General features: G+C 40.5%; 2 protein-coding genes across 5 annotated transcripts in view; both read left to right on the top strand.

Moving 5' to 3' along the window:
• The window catches only part of arhgap29a (Rho GTPase activating protein 29a), a 34563-nt gene extending 25163 nt beyond the window's left edge, over positions 1-9400 (top strand). For all 4 annotated transcript variants that reach the window (XM_056364551.1, XM_056364552.1, XM_056364553.1 and 1 more), the window contains 10 exons: positions 1206-1375; positions 2062-2190; positions 3699-3797; positions 4085-4248; positions 5219-5407; positions 5921-6058; positions 6327-6562; positions 6703-7018; positions 7126-7234; positions 7419-9400. In XM_056364551.1, the coding sequence (XP_056220526.1) occupies positions 1206-1375; positions 2062-2190; positions 3699-3797; positions 4085-4248; positions 5219-5407; positions 5921-6058; positions 6327-6562; positions 6703-7018; positions 7126-7234; positions 7419-8374 (2506 nt within the window). In that variant the 3' untranslated portion in view covers positions 8375-9400. The remainder of the gene's footprint in view (positions 1-1205; positions 1376-2061; positions 2191-3698; positions 3798-4084; positions 4249-5218; positions 5408-5920; positions 6059-6326; positions 6563-6702; positions 7019-7125; positions 7235-7418) is intronic.
• Positions 9401-10372: 972 nt separating this feature from the next.
• The window catches only part of abca4a (ATP-binding cassette, sub-family A (ABC1), member 4a), a 35469-nt gene continuing 17923 nt past the window's right edge, over positions 10373-27918 (top strand). The window contains exons 1-13 of the mRNA XM_056364963.1: positions 10373-10438; positions 11285-11378; positions 11484-11625; positions 11854-11993; positions 13643-13770; positions 15462-15659; positions 18186-18275; positions 20251-20485; positions 20916-21055; positions 23346-23462; positions 24279-24476; positions 27363-27568; positions 27651-27827. Coding sequence (XP_056220938.1) covers positions 10373-10438; positions 11285-11378; positions 11484-11625; positions 11854-11993; positions 13643-13770; positions 15462-15659; positions 18186-18275; positions 20251-20485; positions 20916-21055; positions 23346-23462; positions 24279-24476; positions 27363-27568; positions 27651-27827 — 1931 coding nt within the window. The remainder of the gene's footprint in view (positions 10439-11284; positions 11379-11483; positions 11626-11853; positions 11994-13642; positions 13771-15461; positions 15660-18185; positions 18276-20250; positions 20486-20915; positions 21056-23345; positions 23463-24278; positions 24477-27362; positions 27569-27650; positions 27828-27918) is intronic.

The raw sequence follows: 27918 nt of genomic DNA on the forward strand, positions 1-27918 counted from the left end.
AGAGGAGCAGGGGCAGTGTCACTGAACCTCTTTGAAAGGTTTCAGTAGTTTTCGAACCGTATACACATTGTCTGACTAAACTAAAACATGGTGCTTATTCTATATTTGGGCAACTTTAGCACTCAGAAAGCCAAAAAAGTTAGTTTCCTTTTGGGAGAGTTTTGTTGACACAGGTTTGTGGACACACACACCCCAGGCAGATGGAAATAAGACAGTGCTTTGTTCTCACTTAGTTTTCTCCCTCCACACCCCCAACCCCCCCCAACTCTGATCCCACTGATCAAAAGAATTCAGCTTGGGAGAGGGGAAATGAAACACACACATGCTCATATGCATCCTCAACGCTGGTCCTCAAAAGGTTAAATATAGACCGCTGACCTACATACTGTATATTGTGAGATAAAGTGGGATACTTTCATTAACAATGGCTGGCATGGTTTGCACATCAGCCAAGCCTATATAAGTCAGTTAATCATCATTGTTCTCTAATTAACTGCTGTCTTTGATGATAAAGTGGGACTGATCTCATAATATCAGGATCATTCAGGGAACATCTTGAATATAATTTGATTCTGCAGTGTAGGAATTACAGATACTGATCTAATTTAAAATTGTCTGGCCTATGTTATTGCTTGACATGAGACTAATCACACTATAATAGAGACAACTCTTAAATTTCAGGAGCATTTTCACAGTTAATCATGGCCAAAAAAGGAGAAATTTAGATTGAATGACATGAAAGTGTTTTGCTGTTCTTTGAATTTTTTTTTTAACCAATTTGAGGCTCTAAGGATGGAATATACTGTGTGTCATATAGATTATAAAGTCTAGTGAGGCAAATAAAATCTTGATCAGAAATTGATCAATCAGCACAACATTGTCATTTAAAGAAAAAGTCTCTTGAATTTGGTATCTATGAAGAAACACACTGGAATTTTACTTAAGAGTAACACTAATGTCAGTCTGTAAAACCTCTTTTCTCCTGCAATCAAATATATTTTATTACTGTGGGGTTTTTCAGTGTCCCATTATAACCACACACAGTTTTTTAGTGGATTTTCTGAATAGATATTGAATATAAGTCACAAAATGCTGAACATCATGAGTGTCTGAGTTTCAGCCTTCAAAAGCGCATGTTGCTTTGAGGCACTGTAGGTTTATTATAAACAATACCATTATATTTATTCCATCATTTTCCTCCCCAGGTTGCCTTTCAACAAGCGCTCGCTAAGTGGCTACCACTCGTCCCACAGTAACCTGTCGCAGGCATCCGTGACTTCTGACCTCCTTGGTGGAGATGACGTAGACAGTCCCATCAATGCCCAGCATACCAAGATTGCAGAACGGCGCTCCAACAGTAGCATAGACATCCAAGGTATGCATGTTTACCTTTGCATAGTAACTGCTTCTCTTAGATAGTGTCTTAAAATGTTTGAGCAAGTAACTGTCATGATGGTTATCCAAGCAGCCAGACAAACATGTAATTACTGGTCAAATGCAGTCGACATGACGTCATGTAGAAATCATTATCGGTAAACATGACGTCCTTGTGTAAGCCTGACTGGATCCTTACAGCAAAAGCTGTTTTCTAGAGCTGCCATGTGCATTGTTTACCAAACTAACTGGGTAAATTTCATTATATAACAGACAGAAATGGCACATTTTACAATTCTACATTCCTCAGTAGTCCAAAAGGTCATAGAGCCAGGTACAGAGGCTTTAAAGTGCAGCCGATTTCCTTGTGTTGTTGTCTCCCTTTGTTTTCTTTTATTTATGTATGCAAGTTGGATCCACCCAGATCTTTTCAGGCACCATTGTGCTAATAGGTCCATCAGTGGTTAATACACTAACCCTATTTTTCTAGGCCCATTTATTAAAGACAGATATGCACAAACACACATACTCATTTAAACAAGTTCATTTTTAACTGAGATTAATCTCAAAGCTCACTAAGTTAACATAGATATTTAAGTAATAGTGAAGTGTTGGAGTTGCATTTTTACAACACATGACTGAGATATTATTTAATGCCTTTCAATGCTCAATTTTGTTTTTATCCAGCACTTCGGATTCAGACCCCATTTCGTCCCTGGGCCACGGCCGGCCAAGGTGGAGGGATGTGCAGCGACTCAGAAAGTGCCGGAGGGAGCAGTGAGTCCCGCTCCATGGACTCACCCACTGCGAGTCCAGGTAGGACCATGGGAGACACAGTGTGCCTAAATTAATTTCATCATTTTCTTAGCTTTTAAATTGAATTTAGTTTAGCTTAAATTAGCTCTTTACAAGACAGATTATTCTTAATGAACAACATGTGGCAAGATCAAGCATTGTGTACTGCATAACAGTTGTGTGTGAGTGTGTGGTCACATAGTAAGAAATTGTTGTAACAGGATAAAAACAAACAAAAACCAAACATGCATGGCTTACTGTTTTTTTTAGGTTGTGTTAATGGTCAGGCTGCTTGTTAATTAATTAGGATAGCATTCTAACAGCTTCATGTGTTCTTTTGTTCCCCTGCATAAATCTTTGCCTGCTGTCACATTTTCTATCAAGGAAGTCAAAACACATTCTCCACCTCTGAAGCTTTTGTGTTTACCGTACAGCCAAGAAAGCTAAATCATCAGGTTTCCCACACTCGTCATATAGCACGCAGCTTTAAGTATCAGATGGGTCAGGCTTAGGTCATTGATAAAGCAACAACACCTTGCAAATGATAGACAGGATGGGCATTCCTCAGCGCTGACTGTCTTAAATGCCCCCGGGGCCTCCATGTACTTTTTCCCCTATGAACGTGATGTTCACCCAACTTTGTTGGCATGTTATCTGAGAATCCAGGGTCTTAGCCACCCCTGACAGGGCCTCTTGGTTTTAACATTATGCAACTGTATCAGTCTACAATGTACACAAACATAAAAAAGTAGCTTTGGTGTTTGGGTTACTCTCTGTGTTTCCTCTGTTGCTGTGCAACAGTACATATGTGTCACAGTGTAATGTCCTTAGAAGAACAAATCAGGATCTAGCATGACTCCTGCAAGTGTTTGCAGGTGAAAACATGTTTTTGAAAAATGTGTGTCTGTCCATGCAAGACCTTCTATTATTATTAAATTATATTTACTGGTTTCGCCATTGCACAGTAGATATTAACACAGTATCCTGTTTCCTTCTTTCTTGAATTAATTTCTATATAAGAATTTATAATTTACTATTTGTCCTTGGCTGGGGGAGGATGGTAGTTTGTCAGTCAACTATTAGTAATAATGTATATCAAAATATGGAGGGGTAGTATGCCATTTTTAGTTGTACCAAAGTGCCTACAATGCAATCCCCACTTCCACCCACCAACAACCAAGGTGTTAACGGTGTAGGAGTTTATCCCTGATGAGACAATAAGGGCTGAGCCTCCTGATTGGCTCAACAACATTATTAAAATTAGGTCTATTGGAAATCATTAATCAGTCAATGGACTTGTGAATCACCCAACAATCCCTACCTGGATTGTCTTGGTTATCAACAACATGTAGTCGACCACACCTCTTCATTGATGCATTAAATTGAGAAAGTTGTCACAGTCCGGGGCTCAGTACATCTCATTGCCACCACTGTGATGTAGAAAAAACAGGGAGCAGAAAAGGAAAGAAACTGACTTGAAGTGACTGTGAAGATGTGGACTCACTGGTGTGTCCTGCCTTACTGTTCAGGAGACTTCAAGAGGAGATTACCCAGAACCCCCTCCACTGGCACCATGTCTTCTGCTGATGATCTGGATGAGAGAGAGCCTCCCTCGCCCTCTGATAACGGTGAGTCAAACTGAACACTCACAAATGTTGCACCACATCATTCCCCTTTTTCCTCATGTTTCCAACATGTCTTGTCTGTTAGTTAGTTCTTAAGTTATCCTTTTTTTCCTACATTGCATATATTTAGCTTGTTATTGTGTTTTCTTATATATTTCTATATATTGTATATTTGTTAATATGTATAATCTCTTATGTATGAGAATGACCTTATTCTCAGTATCTTCTTACAGTACATAAGGCACAGGAAGATGATGGCTTCTAATGCCCTCTCCCCTTTCACTCTGCAGGTTTAAGTGAGATTGTAATAGAGACAGCCAGCTCCCCAGGTCCCTTTAGAAATACCCAGATGTCCAAGGCAGCTCAAACCCACAAGCTGAGGAAGCTCAGAGCACCCTCCAAGTGTCGAGAGTGCGATGGCCTGGTGGTGTTTCATGGAGCAGAGTGTGAGGAGGTAACCTTGGTTTCTTCTTTCTTTTCATTCTTTTTTTTTTCCTTTTTTTTTTTTTTTTTTTTAGAATGAATAGAACCAACCACGACTCTCTTTGGACCTTTTATTAAATGTAGTGAGTCAAAGTACAAGTTCAGGATGAACATTGCCAAAGTTTCACAATGGCTTCTTTATCATTCATGGAATGCAAAAAATCAAACTAAAACAAAAGAGAAAGACCACCTCTGCCCTCATCAAAACACTTGAATAAAGGAGAGAGTTGAATCTGGCCACAAGCTCTCCTCAGAGACCAAATCCACCAACTGGTCTCAGTCGGGGGAGCGGGCAGTGGAAACTGAAGACCTTTTGTTTGTCTTCCGAGGAGTCCCCTCCATCGACCCCGTGCCACCCCCCCCCCCTGTTTATTTTAGATCCAGTTTCTTTCCATATTTATTACAAACAATGAACAAGGCAATAACAAAGGGGTTGCTGGACATTTTTTTTTAAAGATTGGTTATGTAATGCTGGTAAACACACTGACAGGAGCATAAGCATAAGAACACAACTCTGCAGTGTATTGGAATCTTTCCATGGTATTGGTTCAATGGGTTACATGTCATGCAGCTTTCTGTGTTTGTTTTTTTTGTCTTAATTCACTGTGTAGTTCCCAAAAGTGACTTTGTGAGGACTTATTTTTGTTCCCAAATTTTAAACACTGAACCAGCTGGATTTGATGCTTTAAAATGGCTTTGAGGTATAGAGACAGGGTGTCTGTTGGTCTCCTAGAGTGGGACGTCCCAAAAGTCCCAGGAAGTGCGTGTTTGTAGGATCGTATGCTTTTCTGCACTTGCTTTACTTTTCTTATACTAACCATTAAGATGGTCAGCAGGGACAAATACAGTTCAGCCTCATCCATTTTATTCTCCACCTTTTAAGCTGTTTGTTGCAACTGCCTTTTTTTGAGTGACTGAGATACATGTCGACTTGTGTGCAGTGTTCTTTGGCCTGCCACAAGAAGTGTCTGGAAACCCTGGCCATCCAGTGTGGCCATAAGAAGCTCCAGGGGAGGCTTCACCTCTTTGGCATCGACTTCACACAGGCAGCGAAGAACAGTCAGGACTGCATTCCCTTCATCATACGGAAGTGTACGTCAGAGATCGAGAACAGAGCGCTCAACATGAAGGTATTTCCAGTCAGATATGAAAGATAAAATGATTCTTGTCACATCAATAGAGGGTTGAGTTGTATTATTCATGACAATGTTACTCACAATTAGAAAAGAGGTATTGAAAAGCTTCCTCAAACATTTTCTTTTTGGCTTCGCTTAAGAGGATCTAACTATGACTCAAAATATAAAATGCAGTGGTTTGGCCGGTAGAGGTTGTCATTCATAATGGTTTTCAGGAATTATTCTTAAGTATCAACATGAAAAGTGATTTCTGGGAAATAACAGCAATGCACAAGTTACATTTGCAAACACTGTCCTGGCACCAGATTAGATTGCATAAATCTTTAACCCACATTCTTTAATTTAAAGCCTGGACGAACTTTCTGTAAATGCATATACTGTGCAACGCTTATGTTTCTAATCCTGTTAATATTTGGCAGCTGTGATCACCCAGTGTCACCATGGTGAGCCAGAAAATTGCATCTAATTTTCCCGAGTTTGAATGCATTTTGTTTTTGTGCTGTGAAGGGTATCTACCGTGTGAATGGTGCCAAGTCTCGGGTGGAGAAGTTGTGCCAGGCGTTTGAGAACGGCAAGGACCTGGTGGAACTCTCCGACCTTTATCCCCACGACATTAGCAACGTACTCAAACTCTACTTGAGACAGGTGCGCTGCTTATGAAACCTTACCTATAACATAATAACCTGCAAAGGTTAAATATGGACACGAGATAGTTAAAAGTGACTCTGCTGAACAAAACCACTGCAGTGGTGTTTATTTGTCTTTGTTTATTTTTAGCACATGTTCTCCACTTCTCATCCCCTAATCTCCACTTGTGTATTTGCTTATATATTTCAGTTGTTTCTGTTTATCATTAACTTCCTTGTTTCATTTGTTTTACTTGATCTCATTTCCTCCATGTTTTCGCTGGCAGCTTCCAGAGCCACTCATCCTGTTCCGCTTCTATAACGACTTCATCGGTTTGGCCAAAGAAAGCCAGAGTGTCATTGTGGAGGAACTGGAGGCGTTACGTCTCAGTCCCACCCCGGTGGCCTCGGCTCAGGTCAGCGTGGATCTCAACCGGGTCCTCTTCAAGATCAAGGACCTGCTGAGGCAGCTGCCACCAGCTCATTACAAGACGCTGCAGTTCCTAATAGAGCATCTGCACCGGTAGGCCTCAATCACATCACACACAACACAGATTTCTGTTGAGTGCATTATTAAACTGTTCCTACTTGCGAAAAGTTTACAAATAGTGATCTGATAATTACTAATTGATTATTCATCCTCTCCTCTTCTTTCCTCTCCAGGGTCACAGAGCGGTCAGAGGAGAATAAGATGACGGCAAGCAACCTGGGTATCATCTTTGGCCCAACGCTGATCAAGCCAAGGCAGGCAGACGCAGAAGTTTCTCTCTCCTCTCTGGTGGATTACCCCTATCAAGCACTCATTGTGGAGCTCCTGATCAGACACTATGAGATGGTCTTTGACACCCCCCTCAGTCCACTAAGCATCTCCTCGCCTACAGAGGTTGATGCCCACCCTAGCCCCGACACCCGCCTCACCCACCAGGAGAAGGAGAGGCGGCTGAGCAGGCACTCCAAGTCGCTGGGAGATATTAAGGAGGTAATGTGTTTTTCATGCTAAAAATGGGATCATGCACAGCAGGGTTGTCCATTTCTCATTTAACATAAAACATACATTGACGCTATGTTTTCTGCCCTACCATACAGCAAACCTCTAAGGTGTATAAAAGGCATTCCTCCATTATTCCTTCTTCCCACTTACTGGCTGAGGTTGAGGAGACCACGCCGAGCCTCGATGGAAGTGACTTTGAACCTGGTCAGTGTTGTTTCAAACCTAGATAAACAATAGAGAACATTATTACTGTCATTATTATTATTATTATTACTACAGAATATTTTCTTAAAGCTCTCTGCAGGATATTGTCTATGAATTTCTGAAGTCCACGTCATTTTAATTGCTATGTTAATGTCTAATCATTTTTTATTCTCTGTGTTTAAAGTTGATGAAGTGGATTCAGAGACCCTCAATGGGGTTTTATCATCAGGTGTCCCTGAAGTCCCGAAACCTGGCGAGAGAGGGCTCTGTCGTTCACAGCATATCACAGTCACCAGGGTCCAGCTTCGACAACCTCGCAACAAACTCTCCTCCCGGCCGGTCAGCATGCCAGCTGAACAGATTCTAAGCCGAGGCCAAGTCGACGAGAACAACAGCTGGAACAGCGCTGACCAAGACGTCAGGAAAGGAGGCAGCTGTGACCAGTCCATCGAGGAGGTGGACGAAACAGAGAATACAAAATTGCGAGTGGCCACGCATTACCGGAGTACATTTATTGACACCCAGACATTACGCAGAACTTGGGACAAACAGTACAAGCACGATGTTGCTTCTAGGTCTGTCAGAATTGTGGCCAGTTCGTCCACAGAGAGCACAGCAGCGGATGCCAGCAACTTATCAACTTCTGTGCCATCAACCCTCTCCCTTGGAACTACAGGGGACACTATTAGCACCATCTACCCCAACAGACCTTACACCGTCGCAGTGCGACCTAGCAGGACTTTAAGAAGAGAGGACAATGTAATCAAGTATAGCCCCATCACAACAGCTTTCAGGGCTCCCAGGACTCTCCAGCCTCCCCCTGGAACCTTCTACAAGCCCCCATCAGGGAGCAAAGCTAAAGCGCTGCAGAACTGTGTGTTAACTAACAGTGCTGAGGAAGAAGATGATGAGGAGGAGGAGGAGGAGGAGGATGATGAGGAGGAGGAGTTGGGGATTGAGATAGAAGTGTCTGTAGATGAGCCTCTTGAAGAGGTCACAGAGGCTGAGCAGGTGGCCATGTCTCAGTCTCCCAGTTCTAGCCCTGAGGAACTGGGCCAAAACCAGGCCAAACCAGTGTACCAGAGACTAAGGCCCAGACGCCTCCAAGAGGTGGAACATCGAGAGGCTCATTTTGTGTGATTCTCTTAGTCAGGGGCTATCACAGATCTAAGAAACAGTGGTGGAATGTGAACACTGTGTGCCATATTCTGTTGGTGAAAGAATAAAAAACATCTGCGTTGGCAGTGCAAAGACGATTTCCAGATGTGCTATCATTGTGGGCATTGTGTGGAGAATTAAATGTACCTTTGTCCTCAAAAGACAAACATGATGCACTTAAACTGCTGTATATTTTTTAACATGATTCACCAATATTTCATTTACCAATCACCTACTCAGTACACTCTGGCACCTGGTCAGAATATTTATAAATCTTTCTTTTGAAACTGTGCAATTACATTTTATTTGAATATTTTGTATAAAGTTCTTACACGCTCACTATCTATGTATGTTTATATACCAAAAACTATGTTTGAATCTTTACAATAGTGCATGTAGCCATGACTTTGAAAAAAAAAAAAGTTTGGTGCACTTACCTGACATGAATACTCTTCCACAAATCATGTTTCTACTGTGAGTCATAATGTTTCAAACCGTTACATTTAGGTTATAATTAATCATTTTGCTAATAACTTGTGTATAAAGCAATATAATGACCCTTGTTACTTGCTGTACTGAATATTTGTATTGGCATCTGCTAATGTTATGAAGCAGCGGTTGCAAAGGGTGTACATCCACTTGTTTTATACTGTTGAACTTGTATGGTGTCAACTCAAACTGTTCTGAAAAGCTTTTAGAAATGCCATGGCATTATCTTTCTTATTTTAAGATAACATCTACATTTCATAATAGCCAAAGTGTTTTTCTTTTCTTTTTTTTTTTTTTTTTAACTGAAGTATTTTTTATCGTTAACCTAAATCTTACAGTATCTTTGTAAGTAATAGGAAACACATCATTTATTTAAATGGTATCTGTTTTTCATGGTAATGTACAAGGTTGACAGAATGTTGTTGAAAAGTTCAGTGTAAAAAAAAAAAAAAAAAAAAACAGGTACATGAAAACAAACACCCTTTTGTAACTTATTAAAATATATCTGACAACTTCCAATCATGATGGTTTGATTTTTTTATTTTTCAAATGATTAAAATTTGCAACACCTTTATTGAACAAAGAAGAATAATTTCCATGATTATCAGTAGTTTTGCAATGTTGAGCTCTTGTTTAGCAAGAAGAGCTTGATCCATGTTGTACAGTGAACCAAACAGCGTGATGACCTGCGAAAAGATTCTTCAGTTGTAATTCAAAATGGGGATATTTATTAAACAGTGGTAAGACTATAGGATTATACAGTATGAGTGCCAGGTGGTTAGGTCATGAAGGCCTCTACAAATGGATGAGAGGCATTCACAGTGTCCCAACACTGAGAAAGGAGATTAAATCAATCTGCTTAACTATTCACAAGGTCTGGAAACAAGCTGTGTTAGCAACCTCAAGGAACACTCGGTAGAATATGCCGTGTTATGCTTTATTTACTGGCTGTCAGTCTACACTGTTCTTCTGAGGTAAGTGATACTATGCTATTCTGTACTTTATGCTTTAAAATGTAGCCATATTATATATATTTAATTAGTGATTTTGGAGCCATAAAATTACATAATAGTTGTAACTAACCTAGATTAAAGATAAAGTGATTGTGATTGTGATTTGCAACTGCAATGTGCATGATCCGTTGCTGTTTGGTGGGGACATTAACCATGAATAGTAACCAGAGCATATTGTTAGACTGTGGGAAGGTCTATAATTGTTACGCTAGCCATGTGAAGTGTACAGCTCATTAACCTCATTGCAGAGCTATTGCTAGCTTTCACATGGAGCTGGGTGAATGAAGGGACAGCTCTATGACGTGCATAGCAGTTCATCCACAAAGTATAGCTTTCACAATGCAAACTTTTAAAGTTGTTGATTTTTTTGCAATGCCTAAGGAGGCTTCATTTGGATTATAGTAGCACTGTGGGATGGTTGAATACAGGTTTGTTGGCTGGTGCCAGCCCCTGCGGGGGTGAAAAGGAGGAGCCAGCCATGGGGGCAGGAAGACAGGTCAAACTCCTGCTGTGGAAGAACTGGACCGTCCGCAGGAGGCAGAGGGTAAAATCCTCTCAGTCATTAACTACAAACTATATTTGTCAAGTTAGCTAAAATGCTTTCAGGTCTGATTCTTTGCTGATGATACCATCTAATTTTTTTTCCAAAAATGGAGCCTGATCATGATCATCTATACAGTCCATGCTTAAGGATAAATTATGAAAATACCCCACTATACTTGTGTCAGAGTCAGGTTTATTTATGTAGCTCAAATTTGCATTAGAGGGTTTTACAGTCTGTACAACATATGATTAAACTAAAAAAAGTATTAAAGCATTTCCAGGTTTGAAGCACATAAGCACTTAAATCAGATTTCATGAAAATATCTCCTAAGCCTGCAGCATGTTCTGGTAAAACTGATCAGGAGACTTGGTCATAACATTTTGAAAGTTTTGAAAGTTATAATGTTACCACCAGTTAATGTCTGGATTATTTGTGTATTATTCAGTATTGTATTTATATCTGGTAAATTAACTTTTTTTTTTCTTCATATGAAATAGTATACTGTATGTACATATATATTATATATTAATTCGTCAGCATAATATTTGATGGGCTGTTAGCATCCTACTGACTTCAAGTCTAGGACTGCCACACCCATGTGAGACTAATTGATTGAGTAATAATAATAATAATAATAATAATAATAGTAAAAAAGTGCTGAGGCATTCTTGGCCTATTGCACCAGTTTGCTATATGAACTGTCTCCAAGTTAACTTTTTTGGATTTTTTCATACATAAAACACTCACACACTAATGTCTGCTCATGTATTAAATTAATGAGTCACTCACTGCTTCCAAAGCAGTCATGTTCATTTTTAGAAAGTTTACGTTGTTCTGTTCCACCAGATACGCTTCTTTATGGAGATCATGTGGCCTGTTATACTGTTTATGGGACTGGTGTGGCTAAGAAGGGTGAATCCACTCTACCGTCAACATGAATGTAAGCAGCAACTCTGTCCTCTGTGGTCCATGGCATCCTATTCATGAATGTTGATAAATGACTTGTGTAGAGCCCTGAAAGCGAACAGTGTCTCCTCTCCCTCAGGCCACTTCCCCAACAAGGCCATGCCCTCCACAGGGGTCCTGCCATGGATCCAGGGAATCTTCTGTAATGCCAACAACCCTTGTTTCCAGTACCCCACCCGTGGTGAATCTCCTGGCCTTGTGTCCAACTACAACAACTCCATGTGAGTATCATGCTGCGCTGGTAGAGGGAGATGGATCTAAGCCAGAGATGTTGAATTCCTATGAAACATTTGACCTGAGATGAAAAGGCAGACTTATTTAATGGAGTCAAAGAGAATGTGTTCAAAAGTCTCTGGATTATGTTTTACTTACCGTCATACATTACAGTCATGTATGAATCTTCCGTCAAGACTAAATGTGTGTGATCTGCTATTGATCTCACTTCTCAGATTGGCTCGGTTCTACTCAGATGCCCAGGAGCTTCTTTTTAGCGATCCGCAGTTTATCCAGCTCGGTCGCCTCTGGAGGGAACTGAATGCCATGAGTAACTTCATGGATACTCTGCGCATCCATCCTGAACACATCTCAGGTCAGTATTCCAGGCTTTCATCAACATACTGTGTTTTAGAGAGTCATGACTTTTTGTAAAACACATCTGCAGATTTAATAGAACTTGGAAACACAACCTGCAAGTAAACAAACCAGGCAAGATATCTTTTTGTTATTATGAATACATACTGATAGATGAAAGCTCGGAGTCACCATCTGATTGAAAAACAATGTCACAGTCTACATCATATCTCACACCTCTATTCCCATGAGTCCGTGTGTATTCGTACAGCGTAACAGGATTACATCACATGGTTTTAAGAAAGGCCCGTAATGTAAGCTGCTTACTTTCACCGCCAGCGTGTTGTTTATTTGGTGGGAGAGCTATTCACTTGCCCCCCCCATCCATGCCTCTCTTCTCTCCCCATGACAAAACACAGAAACGCTGATCCTATATCAAGGGACACCATGCTAGCAATCCACTGTCAATGTATGTAACTCAATGCTGTATGTACAGCATGTTTCCCTGCTGGCAAAATAAATCTTTATGATGGAAGTGGGATAAGGCTGAGTGCATTCCAGCCTGTGAATGATTATGTCTGGCAGCTCTCTATGCTGCCACTCTCATGGAGAAATATGTAGATGGACTAACAAAGATATGAGTCCACATTCCACACAAGTTCCCATGAAAGAAAGAAAAATGAATCATGTTGAGAGCCAAGTTATGTAACTGATGAATTTGACTCATCATGGTCATAGGAGACAGAAAATGTTTGAATGGATTTAATATTCACATTTCAAGGCCCTGGTTATGAACAAGTACAGCCAGGTGTATGTGCTCCATACAAATGTAGCCTCTGCTGCCTCCGAGGTACACATGTTGCCTTCATGTGTACCTCGGATATCTTTAGTTCCACATGTTATGATTGGATGCCCAACTTGCACATTCAAGCACAATGTTGGTTGTACAAAAGAAACACTGTGATGAAGCATCTGTTTTGACAGTTGTGTGTTGCTTTACCCAGATGCGTAATACCCCCGGGGACATTCATGTCAGCAGTCAGTGCCTCGTAAACTTTCAGGCAGTGTGAGTAACCTCGCCACAAAAACAAATGGCTACATTCAACAGAGATGACACCTTTTTTCTCACCACTTGACACAGTGGAGTGGAAGTTTTCTGTGAAGATTGAAGACACTTATCTGATGCTGCTGCTGATAACAAATACGCCTAAAAGCCCAATAATATATCACGTTTCTCTGCGACATTTCGCCCCTTTTGGCTAGAAACACACGTTTAAGACTTAAAAACTTTTCTATTCCATGTCCATTAATACATTCTTTCATCTAAAATCAATATCTCCGTTTCCACTCCCTTTCTTGATTTCATGTTCTGTATACTGTAGCTTCCAAAACAAACTTTATTCATGCACAGACAGGCCCCTGAAACAATGAGACAGTGCAGAGCTGGAGTGTCTTAATCCTGTGTTCCTGTCCTTTTAATCCTGCAGATTTGTCACAACTTGCCCAAAATATGTGCCACTAAATATCAAGATCAAAAGGAGCTTTAATAAATATGTGTTGGTAGACAGCATATGGTCATTGAACCCAGCTGCATGTGAATGTAAAATTAAAGAGCTGTCATTCACATGCCTTTTCATTCACTTGAACTGCTTCTGTGTTTCTGTTTAGGCCGAGGGGTAAAAGTGGAGACTATCCTGAAGGACGATGAAACTCTGACATCATTCCTGCTGAGAGACGTTCCTCTGACAGAGTCTGTGGTGAATCATTTAGTCAATGCTCAAATCAGGCCCGAACAGGTACACGCACACTAATACGCATGCATAAACACACACCTGTCTGCCAGTCTTGACTCTACATTTTACCTTGCATGGCACCAGGGCTGTCACACTGTAAATGTTAACAACAATTCTTATATATCTAAGGACCAGAAATGACTGATTTGTTCACTCTGTAGTGTTTCAGGAAGGCAGTAGTTAATCCGTTTTGGTGTTTGAGTAATTGTGCAGTGGTTTCAGATGAACAGGTCATGTTCCCAGGTGTGACTGTAGGTGTGAATGTATGTGTCTGTGTATGAATTGAACTTTCCAACTTGTTCATTCTTGTGCAACTGTGGCAGGGACATGATGAAAGTTAATTTTAAAATCAGTGCAGATGTGCACACCTGCTATATCCAAATTAAAGGAAAGGTAATTCAGACAGGATGACTAGTTAGTACTTCATATTTGAAGTTAGGCTGACCAGCATCCAACAACACCATTACTGGATTATATACAGTGGCTTAAGAAAGTATTTAAGCCCCCTCACTTTTTCACACTTTTACCCATTTATCTGCACTAACTGCACCAACCACTAACCTCAAAAACAAAATTTTCATTTATTAAAAATCAAAAACTGAAATCTTTCATTTACAGAGGTATTCAGAGCCTTTAATATCTCACTCCACACTGTGGTCAGGTGCATCCTGTTTGCTTTAATTATCCTTGAGATGTGTGATTAAGTCCACCAGTGATAAATTGCACTGATTGGACATAGTTTAGAAAAGCTTATTCCTGTGTATATAGGGTCCCTTAATTCACACTGCATGTCAGGGAAAAAACAATGAAGTCAACTCTCTGAACTCTCTGTAGACCTCTGTGATGAAACTGTGGTTATGCATAGATCAGAGCAAGGGTGGGGTTAGGGTATAAAACCGTCTCTAAAGCTTTGAGTCTTCCCAGGAGCATAAAGACCTCAGTAACTGTGAAAAATGGAAGACGCTTGGAACCAGGACTCTTCTTAGAGCTGGCCATCTGACCAAACCGAGTAACTCGGCAAGACGTGCCTTGGTCAGGGAGGTGACCGAAACCCAACATTAACTCTAATGGAGCTTCAGAGGTCCTCTGTGGAGATGCAGAACCTGCTGGAAGGTCAACCATCTCAGCAGCTCTCCATCAATCAGGCCTCCCTCCATGGTTGAGTGGCTGGAGCAGAAGCCACTTTGAGTAAATGACAACCTGCTCGAAGTTTGTCAGACAGCATTTAAAGGACTCTGAGAGCATGAGAAAAAAATGTTCTGGTCCAATGAGACAGAAACTTTGAGCAAGAATCAAAACACTATGTCTGGCGAACACCAGGCACTGCTCCTCACCTGGTTAATACCATCCCTATATAACCCCTATAGAGAAGCATGGTGGTGGCAGCATTATGCTGTGGGGGCGGTTGCGGGGCTTCTCAGCAGCAGGGCCAAGGTGACTGCCCAGAACTGAGGGCGGGATGAATGCATCCAATTACAGCGAAGTCCTTGAAGAAAAACCTGCTCCAGAGTCCATATGACCTGAGACTGGGGCAATGGTTCACCCTTTAGCATAACAATAACCTGAAACATACAGTCAAGACAACACTGGAACTTCTTCCTGACTGATTGTCCGTCAGTTACCCAAAGCAGCTTTTACTGCATTCCCTGAGTTGAAGTGCAGTAACCTATATCTCCTGTCCTTCTTTTTTGCAGTTTGCCTTTGGGGTCCCAGACTTGCATTTAAAAGACATCGCCTGCAACCTGAACTTGCTGGAGCGATTCCTTATTTTCCCCAGCCGTCGTGGACTCTATGCTGTTCGCAATGCCATGTGTATCCTTACCCCACAACGGCTGCAGATCATCGAGGACAAATTCTACGCCAATGTCGACTTCTTCAAGCTCTTCCGGCTGGTCAGTGCTTGTATATCCTGGGATTTAGAAGGCTGATAAGTTACTTGTTACTTTTCTGCCCAATCAATATCTGTCCATTCTCAGCCCTGTCTCCGCATTTACATACTGCTCATAAACATGCCAAGAGTCTTTAAAGCCATCTATTGATGTCTGACAGTATGCAGCTTATAGATGCACCATTCGCCTTGACAGAGTTATCCATTCACTTCATGAATAGAGGCCTGTATGCGGCTGTAACTGAATGAGTCCAAATTGGGATGTTGCCATGTTTATTAAGTTGTTTGCAAAGATTTTCAAAGGGTCACTCAGATAAGGCTGAGCCAAGTTCTGGCTGAATAGTTATCGGAATAGTTATCCAGCAGTGTCATTTAAGTGTTAACTTTATGCACTGCACGTGTCTAATGAATGCATTAATCTGGTTGACAAGTTGATTTAATGATATACCTGACTGCCAAATAAGACCTCCTTTAGCTAATTGAAAATGGCTCATGAATATTAGGAGACATTTCAACAGCTGTGTTTATTATACTCTGTCTGTACAAAAATATTAATATATTATATTATATATCATAGAATAACATTGACAGGGTGGCTCCAGGTGAAAGTCGTCAGTAATATCAGGAAGATGTCCCTCATACTTTAACACTCAGAGAATTATCTCTGGTTGCACCTTATGTCTGACTTCAGGGGTTTGTGCTCGGATCACATCTGGATCAAAACAACAAGCTGACACAGGCCTATTGTCTGACAAACAGCATGTTTAAAGTCAGGAGACACAACGGATAAACAGCTGTTAGTATTTTTCTTCAATACAAAGACATCATTTTCCATTCAGATAAATGTGTATATTACAGATAACCATGAAAGATCATTTTCAGGTGGTAGTATTTTACATTTCAAAAAAGTGGAATATTCAAAGTGTAAATATCACCCAGTGTTGTAGAAAAAAGATAAGTTATAATAATATCATTATACACAACCATGATCTGTTAGTACAAATAAGAAAATACTAGTAATCAATATGTATAAATTATGGCTGAAAAAACATATATTAATAATTCCTGCAGCATTTTGTACAATTTTAGTTAGTTAGTTAGTTTTAATTAGTTTTAATTATTTTCACTTCCTAGGTTGAAAGCAAAATTGAGAGAAATTGTAATTGCAAGCGCAAACAGAACAAAACGACCTCCAAAAATGAATGAACTGAAATCACTTATTTGAGGAAACTGGTTGACCTTATTACATTTTAGCAAGGCCTTATTTATGTGCAAATGACTTTGAAAATGATTCAGTTTGTGTTCCAACTCTGCCAACCTGCTTCTTCAAATAGGGAGGCGTGAAGACTTGTGAAACAGCCATGAGCATTAGCGGAGCAGACGGACTTGGCCTCTTTCTGTAATTAGCTTAGGGAGGATCCTCTCTTTAGTAATCACAGGGCACTGAGAGTAAAAATGGACTGGAAACAGACGGCAACAATGGCTGCCCTCTGCCTTGTCTTCATCCAGGCACAATCACATGCAACTATGCCAAGTGTATTTAGTTATCTGTCTGTCTGTACTGTAGCAGGAAAATGCTTAAACTTTAGTCTCCGTATCGCTCTCTCTCACACACTGGGATAGGAAGAAATGTCAAAGAGGAAGGATGTCTCCTCTGGCAGTTCTGTGTCTTGGCCTCGTGCTGCTTCCTGAACCTTTAGCCTATTGTGTTGTGAGCTGGCTGGAAGATCTCTGGGCAAAACCAGCAGATCAAGAGAAAGCAGTACTCAGCAGATATAAGGGAAACTTACAGTATTTCTGTTTTTTCTCTTTGGTCCATTAAAACACGTTAACGCCACACATTTTATCCCTATATTAATAAATTTTTTCATTTATAAAGTTGTTTAGATTTAAAATTGTTTTGACATTGAGCTTTCAATAATGTTTGTAAAAAAAAAAAAAAAAGGCAACAAGATTATCACGGAGATGATGAGGTCTCTGCACTGCAGTCATACTGTAAGAGACATGTGGTAGTGGGCTAGACATCAGTTTCAGATGTTTTACAGCGCAAACAGATACTGCTTTGTGGCCTCTCTTCTTATTGGCTCACAGAACTCTAGAGGGAAGCCTGAGAAAGGAGATGTAAAACTATATCAAGTGGCTTTTGGTACTTGAAACCTGAAATAATTCTTCTTATGGATATCAAAACCTCAAATAAAGCACTGGAAAAATTGAAAGTATGAGACCTTTAACTTTATCATGTTACCTGGTCAGGCTGCATATTGGGCGTTATCAAGGGCTGGTAGCGACTCTTATCCTTGTTGCTCTTCAAAACAGAGAAAGTGACACCAGAGAGGAGACATCTTTAACATCCTTTGTGTCAGGAAGAAATTGGGTGGGTGGAAGTGTGGTGTTAATGTTGAGAAAAATATACTGCACATTTACAGTTTAGAGATTGATTGATTGATTGATTGAATAAAAGTTTTCACTAATTAAAGGAAAACACATTATAGGATTCATATAATAATATTTTTTTTGTGTTTCTCTGTAGCTTCCTCTTGTTCTGGATAATCACTCTGGAGGCATTGACATTCACTTCTGGGTACGGGTCGTCTCTGCCTCCTCAGACAAACTGCGCGAGGTAAGGCCCATGCAGCCCCAGTCCAATTCTATTCAAAAGTTCACTGTCTACTATTTTTAGCCATCAGGAAACAGTTGCTTCCTCTTGCCTGAGTTTTTACGCAAACACAGACAGTAGGGGGACATCATTTAGTGCGTATGAGGAAGGCTAAATCCAGAACAGGCCCATTTAGCCTCAAAAACAGATACATCATCAGTACGGGACCATCGCAATGGAAACAACACTGAAGCTGCAGGAACAGGTGAAACCTCCAGACATTAAAGTTGATGAAACAAAAACACCAGTGGTGAATGAAAGATCTGTTTATGTGTCTCTCTGTGTGCCCATTATTTTGTTTGAACTTATCCACATCAATGCAACCATATCTTCCCTTCTGTCAAGTGTTTTGCAGTTTAGTGTAAGATGTTGTGTTTGCGCAATTGTATCAGTGTAATTTGTGTTGTACCTTTATTGAGTGTAAATGGATGAGTGGAAATACTTGCTTTGTTTGTTGTGGAGGTTTCCATGGGATATTTAGTGTAGCTGACGATCTGACATCCTGTTGGCGAGACAATCGTCTCTGTCTCGACGATAGGTGACGTGAAACCACTCTCGGTCATTCCCCGCCAATACACAGTATAAAATCAGATGTGCCCTTCAGAAGATAACAAAGCCAAAAAGAAAAAAAAAAAGAAAAATGAATTGTTGCTATTTGAACATATTTTTATTTTTAAGGTAGCATAGCATTGCTGTCCTGTCAAAACCATGTATCCAGAAAATGGCAATTTTCTTTGACGACCAGTCTTGTTTTCAGCTCTGTGGCAATGCATTTTTCAGATAAGTGGTTTATTTGCCTTATTTCTGAACCCCTAAAGGAACATAATTCTTTAGTTTACTACAAAAATTCAAAATCCAGATCTGGAGATATATTGTTTTCTCTGGACAGCAGTGATAGATAGGTAGACTGTCTCTTATGAAAATTTACAAAAAGACTTTAGGTATGTGATGACTTTATTTTACAAAAATGGCATAATGGCATTTCAAATTTCTGGTGATACTGTATGGTTATCATGTGTACAGTATACTATTTTATATGGTCCTCTGTGAAGGTTATCTTGGTACAATGACCTGTAAATGTCCTGTAATTTCACATTTACTTGGTATCACCCTAGTTTTTCTCATTTTTATGTATTTCATGGCTAACAGTCTGTCAAATTATGTCTTATAGAGCAATGATCTAATAACTGCTGCAGGGTCTGGAAGTGATTTTCCCACTGTAAATCCACATTAGGTTTATGCATACAATACCATTATTAGGCCTATTCCTCAATCTTCAAGTATTGGAGTCTCCTCCATGATTTACACATAATAGGGCTGTGACCTTCACTTAAAAATGGGTCAGCTTCTAGACAGTTTGATGTAGTAATCAACTCTAAATATCACAGTAGCCATGAGGAGTAGATGTCATTGCTGTGGAGGAGATGCTAGTCAGAGGTGCTGCAAATTCAGATCGTTGAATTATTGCTGTTGTGAGCATGACATTGATCCACAGCTGATGATCTACATTAATTGATCAAGAAATTGAAAGTGAATGATTTAAACTGTTGAATGTAAGAGTTCCACAAAACCCTACATTCAACCGTACAAAGTGGCACAGGCTACCAGATTTTATGTTTGCAACTTGGCTCCTTGGGAGATGTAGGTGACTAAAGTTTGAATATATATGATCTAATACTTCTGACTTTTTACCAATTCACCAGATATTTTCAAATGCAGTCTTATTTGTTGTGATATTTATGCCTATCCAAGCCTCAGAAGAACTTTAACTTCCAGTAACCCAACAGCGTACAATGACCAGTGAAAAAAATTTATGGGACTTTCCGTCACAAAACTGGACATCCTAACAGTCTCATTGCCCACTCATTTATAAATTTGCACTGGACATATCATGATATGATGATATCATCCTCGCTTTTCTTGCATTATCTTTCTACAGTTGTTCCAGAGAAATAGCTCCAGGGAGCTTCTCCAGGTTGTGACTCCTCTCTTCCAGAACAATCTGTCCTTCAGGCAGGTGATGGCAGCTGCCTCCCGCCTGGTCTGTGGCTACACCGAGGGGGCTTTCTCTCGAGTCACTTCCTTTAATTGGTACGAGGACAATAACTACAAAGCCTTCCTTGGAATCAGCAGTGGCAGTGCACAGGGCCACTACACGTACGACAACAGCACCAGTGAGTGGACCATATATTAGTATGACAGATATAAGATAAGTCATTGTATGTATACATATGCATATATGCATACATCTATATATATATATATATATATATATATATATATGTGTATATATATGTTGGTGTGTACAGTGACACTTGGGTTTTGAATGAAATTAAGTTAAACTTTTGAAACATTTCTAAATCCTGTTTGTATTCATAACTCCTCACATGGGTCTCTGTTTTTTTACAAAACATTTTGGGCTCTTTTTCTCCTATATATTTCATCCAGACTGCACCCAATTTGGTACTTTGCATTTTTGGATAAACATTGCAACTATATTTCATGACGTGCGACTGTTTTCCTATAATTGGCTGCCAACTTCTTGTCAACATGTTCTGCCTGACAGTGATATTGACAGTGTTTGCACATAATCTTTCCCTCCAGCTCCTTTCTGCAATGATCTGATGAGAGAACTGGAGTCCAACCCTGCCACCAGGATTGTGTGGAACTCTGTCAAGCCCATGCTGATGGGACAGATCCTCTACGCCCCCGACTCCCCAGCTGTCAGGCAGATTATACGAAATGTAAGCAGCACACTTGCTGAATCTTATATAGTACCATGGTTTAATACATTTTACAGGTTGTGATTCGGCCATTTACACTGAAAACCTATCGTTGATTGATATGACACAATTGTGGCATTTAGCATGTAAGTGGAAGAACTTGTAAACCCCTCAGGCCTGGTAGTACTCTGGCAAAAAACTTTTCTATTAGACAAGATGTGGTTCATTTTACTTTTTGCTTTTTTTTGCTTTTACAAGAGAATTGTGTGGTTGGGTTATAAGAAGTAGCAGGTACAGAAACTCAAAGATGGAGAGATAATGGAAACTTCATGAAAATAAATAAAGAAGATTTCCCAGATTAGCACCTCTAGATTTTTTCTATTAGTCCAGGACATCCATATCTTTGGTTTGCTTCAGAGCAGGCGAGCCTATACTGCAGTGAACAATGCATTTGCCCTCAAAAGAGGATCATCTCTCCTCATGTCATGTCCAGCCCTTTGTTTCTAGATGTAGGTACGTGTTGGTCAAAGCCCCTCAGGGGGGCAGCAGTCATGGATGGCTTGGTTGCAATGGACGAGCACAAGCTGATCGGCTGTGGTGACTACCAGGCAGTCTAGTGGCGCCATGGCTTTGTCAGTGTTATGTAAGCAGCAAGAATCTGTCCTTCAAGACGTGTGATAACACACACATAGCTGTGTTTCCTCTTTCCCGACCTTTAGTGCCCTCTTTGTTTCCCTCTTCCCTTAGATCGGGATCTTAATTGCACTAAGACACTAATGACCAAGGGGTCCATCCATTACTTTACAAGACAAAAAATATGACCTCTATAGGCTCTTTGTCTTCATCTTAACTCTGTCAGGCATCAGTGTATTTCACAGGAAATGCCACGTCAAGCGCCATGCCTTCAAACATATGTTGTTATTCTCTATGTGACTGCTCTGATCCTGTCATCGCTGCTCTTTGCTGTATTTTCTTACTCTTTGCAAACACTGGAGGGACAAGGAAGTTAAACATTTCCTTCATAAAACTAGAGTCAATTTGGTTATTTTACTTTAAAATACTTAGAAGAACTGATTGCTTTGCTATTTTTGGCTCAAAATGGTATACACCCAACATGTTCAATAATAGAAGACAATATTTAAACTGAGCATCTTCAACTCCTCCTGCTGTTATCCAAATATAGCCATATGGAAGTCCTCTACCATGAATGTTTTAACAGAAGAATTACCCGGGAAGTTGGAACCAGTCATAGGCATTCATGAACAGACTGAATCTGAGATTATTTATCTACAATATTGAATTTACCTTGTGTTCATTTGGGGAGTATAATTGACAAATGTTCTCACTGGCTATGAAACATAGTATGACAATCATAGAATACCATATATATTTACTCTTTCAGCCACCTGATGTGTTTGTCACCTCCTTGACAAAGATGAATAAGTAGTGTGTGTAAGGGCTTTGTATTTTTTTTTATTGAGTCTAGATAATTGTGGCGCTGAATACTCACTACTTTGTTGCAACATTATATTTACTATTCTGTATGTATGCATGGGCAAAGAACTCCCAACATCTTGGCTAGCTACAAGGTCCTTCAACAGCGCTGTTGAAGAAATCACCTTAAAGACCCCACCGCCACCCCACCCCCCCAAACCCCCCTCTTTCTTTTCCCTGCTATTTTAAACTGCCCTGGGGAGTGAGGAAGTGCTCACTTGTGGGAACCTGACTGAGATTCACTGGGCAGGGTGAATACATTCGGCCAGTTGTCACCAACGGCCTCCATTGTCACCCCAGCTCCATTGTCCTCATTGTCACCCAAAATCAGACACACACAAGAGGCGTTTAATTGGGTGTACTCTTGAGCGCTTTCATCCCCCAATGCACATGACTGAATACTGAAATAGCCAGTGTTTGGTATTTGTCACACAAAGCACTGTACCAACACACATCCAGGGTTTTAACGATAAGCGTGCAGTAAATATTTGACGATTTGGCACTGAGTGCATTTGTTGCACAGTTGCTGGTTATCTGAACAGGCCTGGGGGAATTCTTTGTGTGAGAATGTGTGTGTTGTCTTTTCAAAAGCCTGTTTTCACAGAGAGTTTAATGTGGGAATGGTATGTAGCAGGAGATTAGGAGAACTGTGACAGTGTGTGTATTTGAGTCTGTGAGTGTTGTGTACACATGTGCGCGTGTACACATGTGTGGATTTGACATTCACCCCAACATTGTTGATGTCTTCTATGGGAGCAAAATGTGGGTATTTACATGTGTCCATATATTTCTATACATGTGCCCATCTCTCTTGCAGGCTAACACTACATTTGAGGAGCTGGAGAGGCTGAGGACCATGGGGAAGGCCTGGGAGGAAGTGGCTCCTCAGATCTGGGCTTTTTTCCAAGATGGAATCCAAGTCAAGATGATCCGGGTAGGACAACAATATGGTGTTACTGAATAATTAGGTGTAAATAGTACACCAGAACACCATAAATAATGAAGACAGGGATAAATTAAGTTTATCAAATTATGTCTTCACCGTAGAAACTCCTTGAACATTGAACCAAATATTGGAAGAGTCAGTGAATAAAGATTGCATGCAGCATTTAAATCACTTTAAACTAACAATTAACTTCAGTTGTGGTTCAAAATTACATCTACATACCAGCCCTACTGTGCCTAATACAGCAGATATGATCAGGATCTTCCTTTGCGTTGCTGTTCAGCTAACATCCAATCCTTAACAACTGTCTCTTTGAATGAGATGATTAATGATGCTGTTGTTCTTTTATCCTGATCTTTTACTCACTGATAACTGCTTAGGTCTCAGGAGTTAAAAGTTTCCTCCTTGAATATAGAACCTTATCTTACCAAAATATGCCATCTCTTTCCCTTTTCCATTTATCTGTCTCTTTCCTACCTCTCTATAAGCTGTGACTATTATATTTTTGGCCCTGTTTGCTTCCCTTTCACTGATGGAAAAAACAAGACAAAAGACAAATAAATAGTGAATGATGAATAAATGATGAGGAAGCTAAACAATTTTAATAACATAACTTTGAATTTTTCTTTCTGAATTCCCCACTATTGCTTCCCCTGTCTTTTTTCTTCTTAGTTCTTTGTTATGAAATGTTATTGTGTTCCTGCTGGTGTCTCAGCAATGTCTTCCTTGGAAAAAAAAGGTTCTTGCTCTAAATGGAAAAAACAGGGTAAAGAAAGGTTATTCCCCTCCTTCCTTTTGTTTCAGGACACCATCTGTAATCCATCAGTGATGGATTTCATTGACAGGAGTCTAGAGGAGGCGCCGTTCTCCTCCAAACACATCCTCAACTTCCTGTACAATGGCCCACCAGAGGACCGTCCAGATGACGTGCCTGATTTTGACTGGCGAGACATCTTCAACCTCACTGACCGTGTCATTCGGATGCTCAACCAATATGGGGATGTGAGTGGGCATTACTAAAAACGTTGCGGTTTTGTTTGTGTAGAATAGAATAGACTTGTTGGCAAAATGCATGTGCCGCTCAAATACATCTGGCTGGGAAATACTGTCAATGTGCACTTTATTAGGAACACCTGTACACCTGTTCATTCATACAGCTATCCAATCAGCCACTCATATGACAGCAGCGCAGTGTATAAAATCCTGCATATACAGGTGAGGAGCTTCAGTTCATGAGAGCAGTAGTTCTGTGGACGTAGACACCTTGTTGATGAGAGAGGTCAGAGGAGAAACTGTGGTGAACAGAAAAGCATCTCAGAATGCACAACACATCTAAGGTGGATGGACTACAACAGCAGAAGAACATGTCAGGTTCCACCCCTCAACAACACTGGACAGTTAATGACTGGAAAAACGTAGCCTTGTCAGATATGAATTCGGATTTCTGCTGAGGCACACAGATGTTAGGTCAGAGTTTGGCCTCTACATAATGAATCCATAGACCCAAGCTGCCTTGTGTTAACAGTCTAGGCTGGTGGTGGTGGTGTGATGGTGTGGGGAATATTTTCTTGACACACTTTGGGCCATTAATACCGATCAATCATGGTTTGAATTTCACAGTCTATCTGAGTATTGTTGTTGACCATATTCATCCCTTTATGGCCACAGTTACCATCTTCTAATGTCTACTTCCAGCAGGATAATGCCCCATGTCAAAAAGCAAAAGTCGTCTCAAACTGGTTTCATGAACATGACAGTGAGTTCAGCGTGAACTTCAATGGCCTCCCCAGTCTCCAGATCTGAATCCAGTAGAACACCTTTGGGATGTGGTTGAACAGCAGATTGGCAGCAAGTATGTGCCGCTGACAAATCTGCAGAACTGATGTGATGCGATCATTTCAACATTGAGCAGAATCTCAAAGGAAAGTTTCCAACATCTTGTGGAAGGCAGAACTGAGGCTGTTTTGAGAGCAAAGGGAAGCTCTATCCAGTATTAGTATGGTGTTTTTAATAAAGTGCTTGCTTAGTACATTTACCAGCGTACATAATTATACTGACTAGTCAAAGAGAGCTCTAAATTTCCGGATGAAAATAAGGTGTCAAGATCATTTGCTATCTTTTTTATCTTTTCCCCCGTTGGACTGTAATAGTAAGAATGTGGATTGTTTTTCCACATTTCACTTCACCTGAAATGTCAAGTTCTAGGACAAGCCTATTCATGAAATAATCAAATTAGGCACAGGTCTTGTCATTTGTTGATTTCAATACCTCAGTTGCCTGACCGCTGTGTGCTGAATACCACTCTTGACGTGATGTGAGAGTTTAGATAAGCTGTCTTTACACTCTGCAATTTGTCTCCCTGTCCAGAGACATGGAAATCTACCCAGGTGGGCGAGAGCCAGAGAAACAAACTAGCTGTCAAGTCTCTTTTGTTTACTGCTGATGCAGTGGAGGGAAAGAAAAAAAACAGAAGAAAACACATCACATACCTTCTCGTGAAGGCCCTCCACATTTAAAGTGGGCCAGTTTATTTGAAACAAAGTTGAAATCACCCTTCTTCTTGCGGGAGCTAATGTGGATGAGAGGCCTATCGCCCTGGGGGGTGACATGGGGGGCACCTGGGGGCATGGCTGGGTGGATGGTTGGTGCTCACTGTTTTTGTGCAAGTTGAAGCTTACAGCACTTGAGTGTGACAGGGAGAGTGGGAACGATTGAGGCCGATTAGATACAGCTGTCACTCCATCCACCATCCTTTATAAAGCAGCAACAATGACCATGGGCTTGATGGCTGCTTGGCTGCATGTTGGTGGCATGCATGCGTATCACACCACACAGTGGGGCTGCAGTGTTAGTCGATGAATGCTTGGGTGAATTAAGGGACGGCCTTTGAGATTTGGACCATTTGTTGTGCATGTCTAGAATACACTATGTATGTATACCATACCATATTAGCATGTATTTTCACTGCATGTCTCTGTTTCCAAGGCAAATTGTACGTGTGTGCTTTGGCTTTGGGTGAGATCTCACTGGTAAATAGTTGTTTTGGAGTCTTTCCTCTTGGATCAAGGCCCTCCCTATTTGCATTAGCCTACAGTGAATGGCTATATCAGACATGTTTTACAGGGAATAGACAACCACTGCTCAAATGTAACTGCAAATGCGCATGTAGAGTGTAGATCAGAGACGTCACTCAACACTTGAACCTCTGGTGTTTTTCAACATTAAAAAAAATATATACTCACCTAGCTAAATGTTAAGACCAAAAGATTAAAAAAGAAGGCCTTTGTTGACTAAATTCAGACATCTGATCTTCATTTTGAAAGTAATAAGATTTTAGCCACTCTTGGAATGGAAGTGTTCTGTGTCTGATCTGGTGGAAGATCTCAACATTGACAGGACAGATTGACACAATGTTTTGTAAACACATTCATGGTCCCAAGAGGATGAACTCTATTATGACTTTGGTGATCCCCTGACTCTTCATCTAGGTCCAGTATAAGCTTCAGATTTGTGGTTTCGAGTTGTGACATTTAGTTCAGACGTTCATGCCCCCCTCAGGATAATTTCTAATAACTCTGGTGATCTATTAACTTGTCATCTTGCAACATCATTGGGTCAAAATTTCAGTTTGACTAATACTTTGGTTACAAATACTTTGGAAGCAAAACTAATGACATTCCCCCTTTTGTTTATGGTGAATATGATAAATAAACCTGGTAAATGTTACCATTAGCATTGTCACCATGAGTATGTTAGCATGCTGACATTAATATTTTGCTTAAAGCACTGCTTTTTTAATGCTGTTTTGCTGATCCTCCTCTAAATCGCAGGTCTGAGATCAGTCCATTTATATGTTGGTCTCTGTCTTGCTCGTCCTCCCTCATCCAGTGTGTCATCCTGGATAAGTTTGTGGCTCTGCCTGATGAAGATGCCATCACTCATCAGGCTTTGGACCTTTTGGAGGACAGCAAGTTCTGGGCAGGTCTTGTCTTTGTGAATATGTACCCTTGGACCACCAAGGTGCCGCCTCATGTGAAGTTCAAGATCCGTATGGATATTGATGCAGTGGAACGCACCAATAAGGTCAAAGACAGGTTAGAATCAAAAGCAAGTTTAAATAATGGGTTTAGCATAACAATGATAAACTTGGACACTAATTATGTACGTGTTGCTCAGGTACTGGGATCCTGGCCCCAGAGCTGATCCTATGGATGACCTCCGCTATGTTTGGGGCGGCTTTGCTTACCTTCAGGACATAATAGAGCATGGGATCATCAAGACTCACACAAGAAAGGAGTGGCCCCTGGGTGTTTACCTTCAGCAGATGCCCTACCCTTGTTATGTGGATGATCTGTGAGTAGAAACCATGATCTTATAGTAACTTTACACAAAGTTCAATCACATTTACAACAGAATTCATCATTGACTTAATTTTAGCTTTTGA

Source organism: Seriola aureovittata, chromosome 20, assembly GCF_021018895.1.
Source record: "Seriola aureovittata isolate HTS-2021-v1 ecotype China chromosome 20, ASM2101889v1, whole genome shotgun sequence".
Taxonomy (NCBI): domain Eukaryota; kingdom Metazoa; phylum Chordata; class Actinopteri; order Carangiformes; family Carangidae; genus Seriola; species Seriola aureovittata.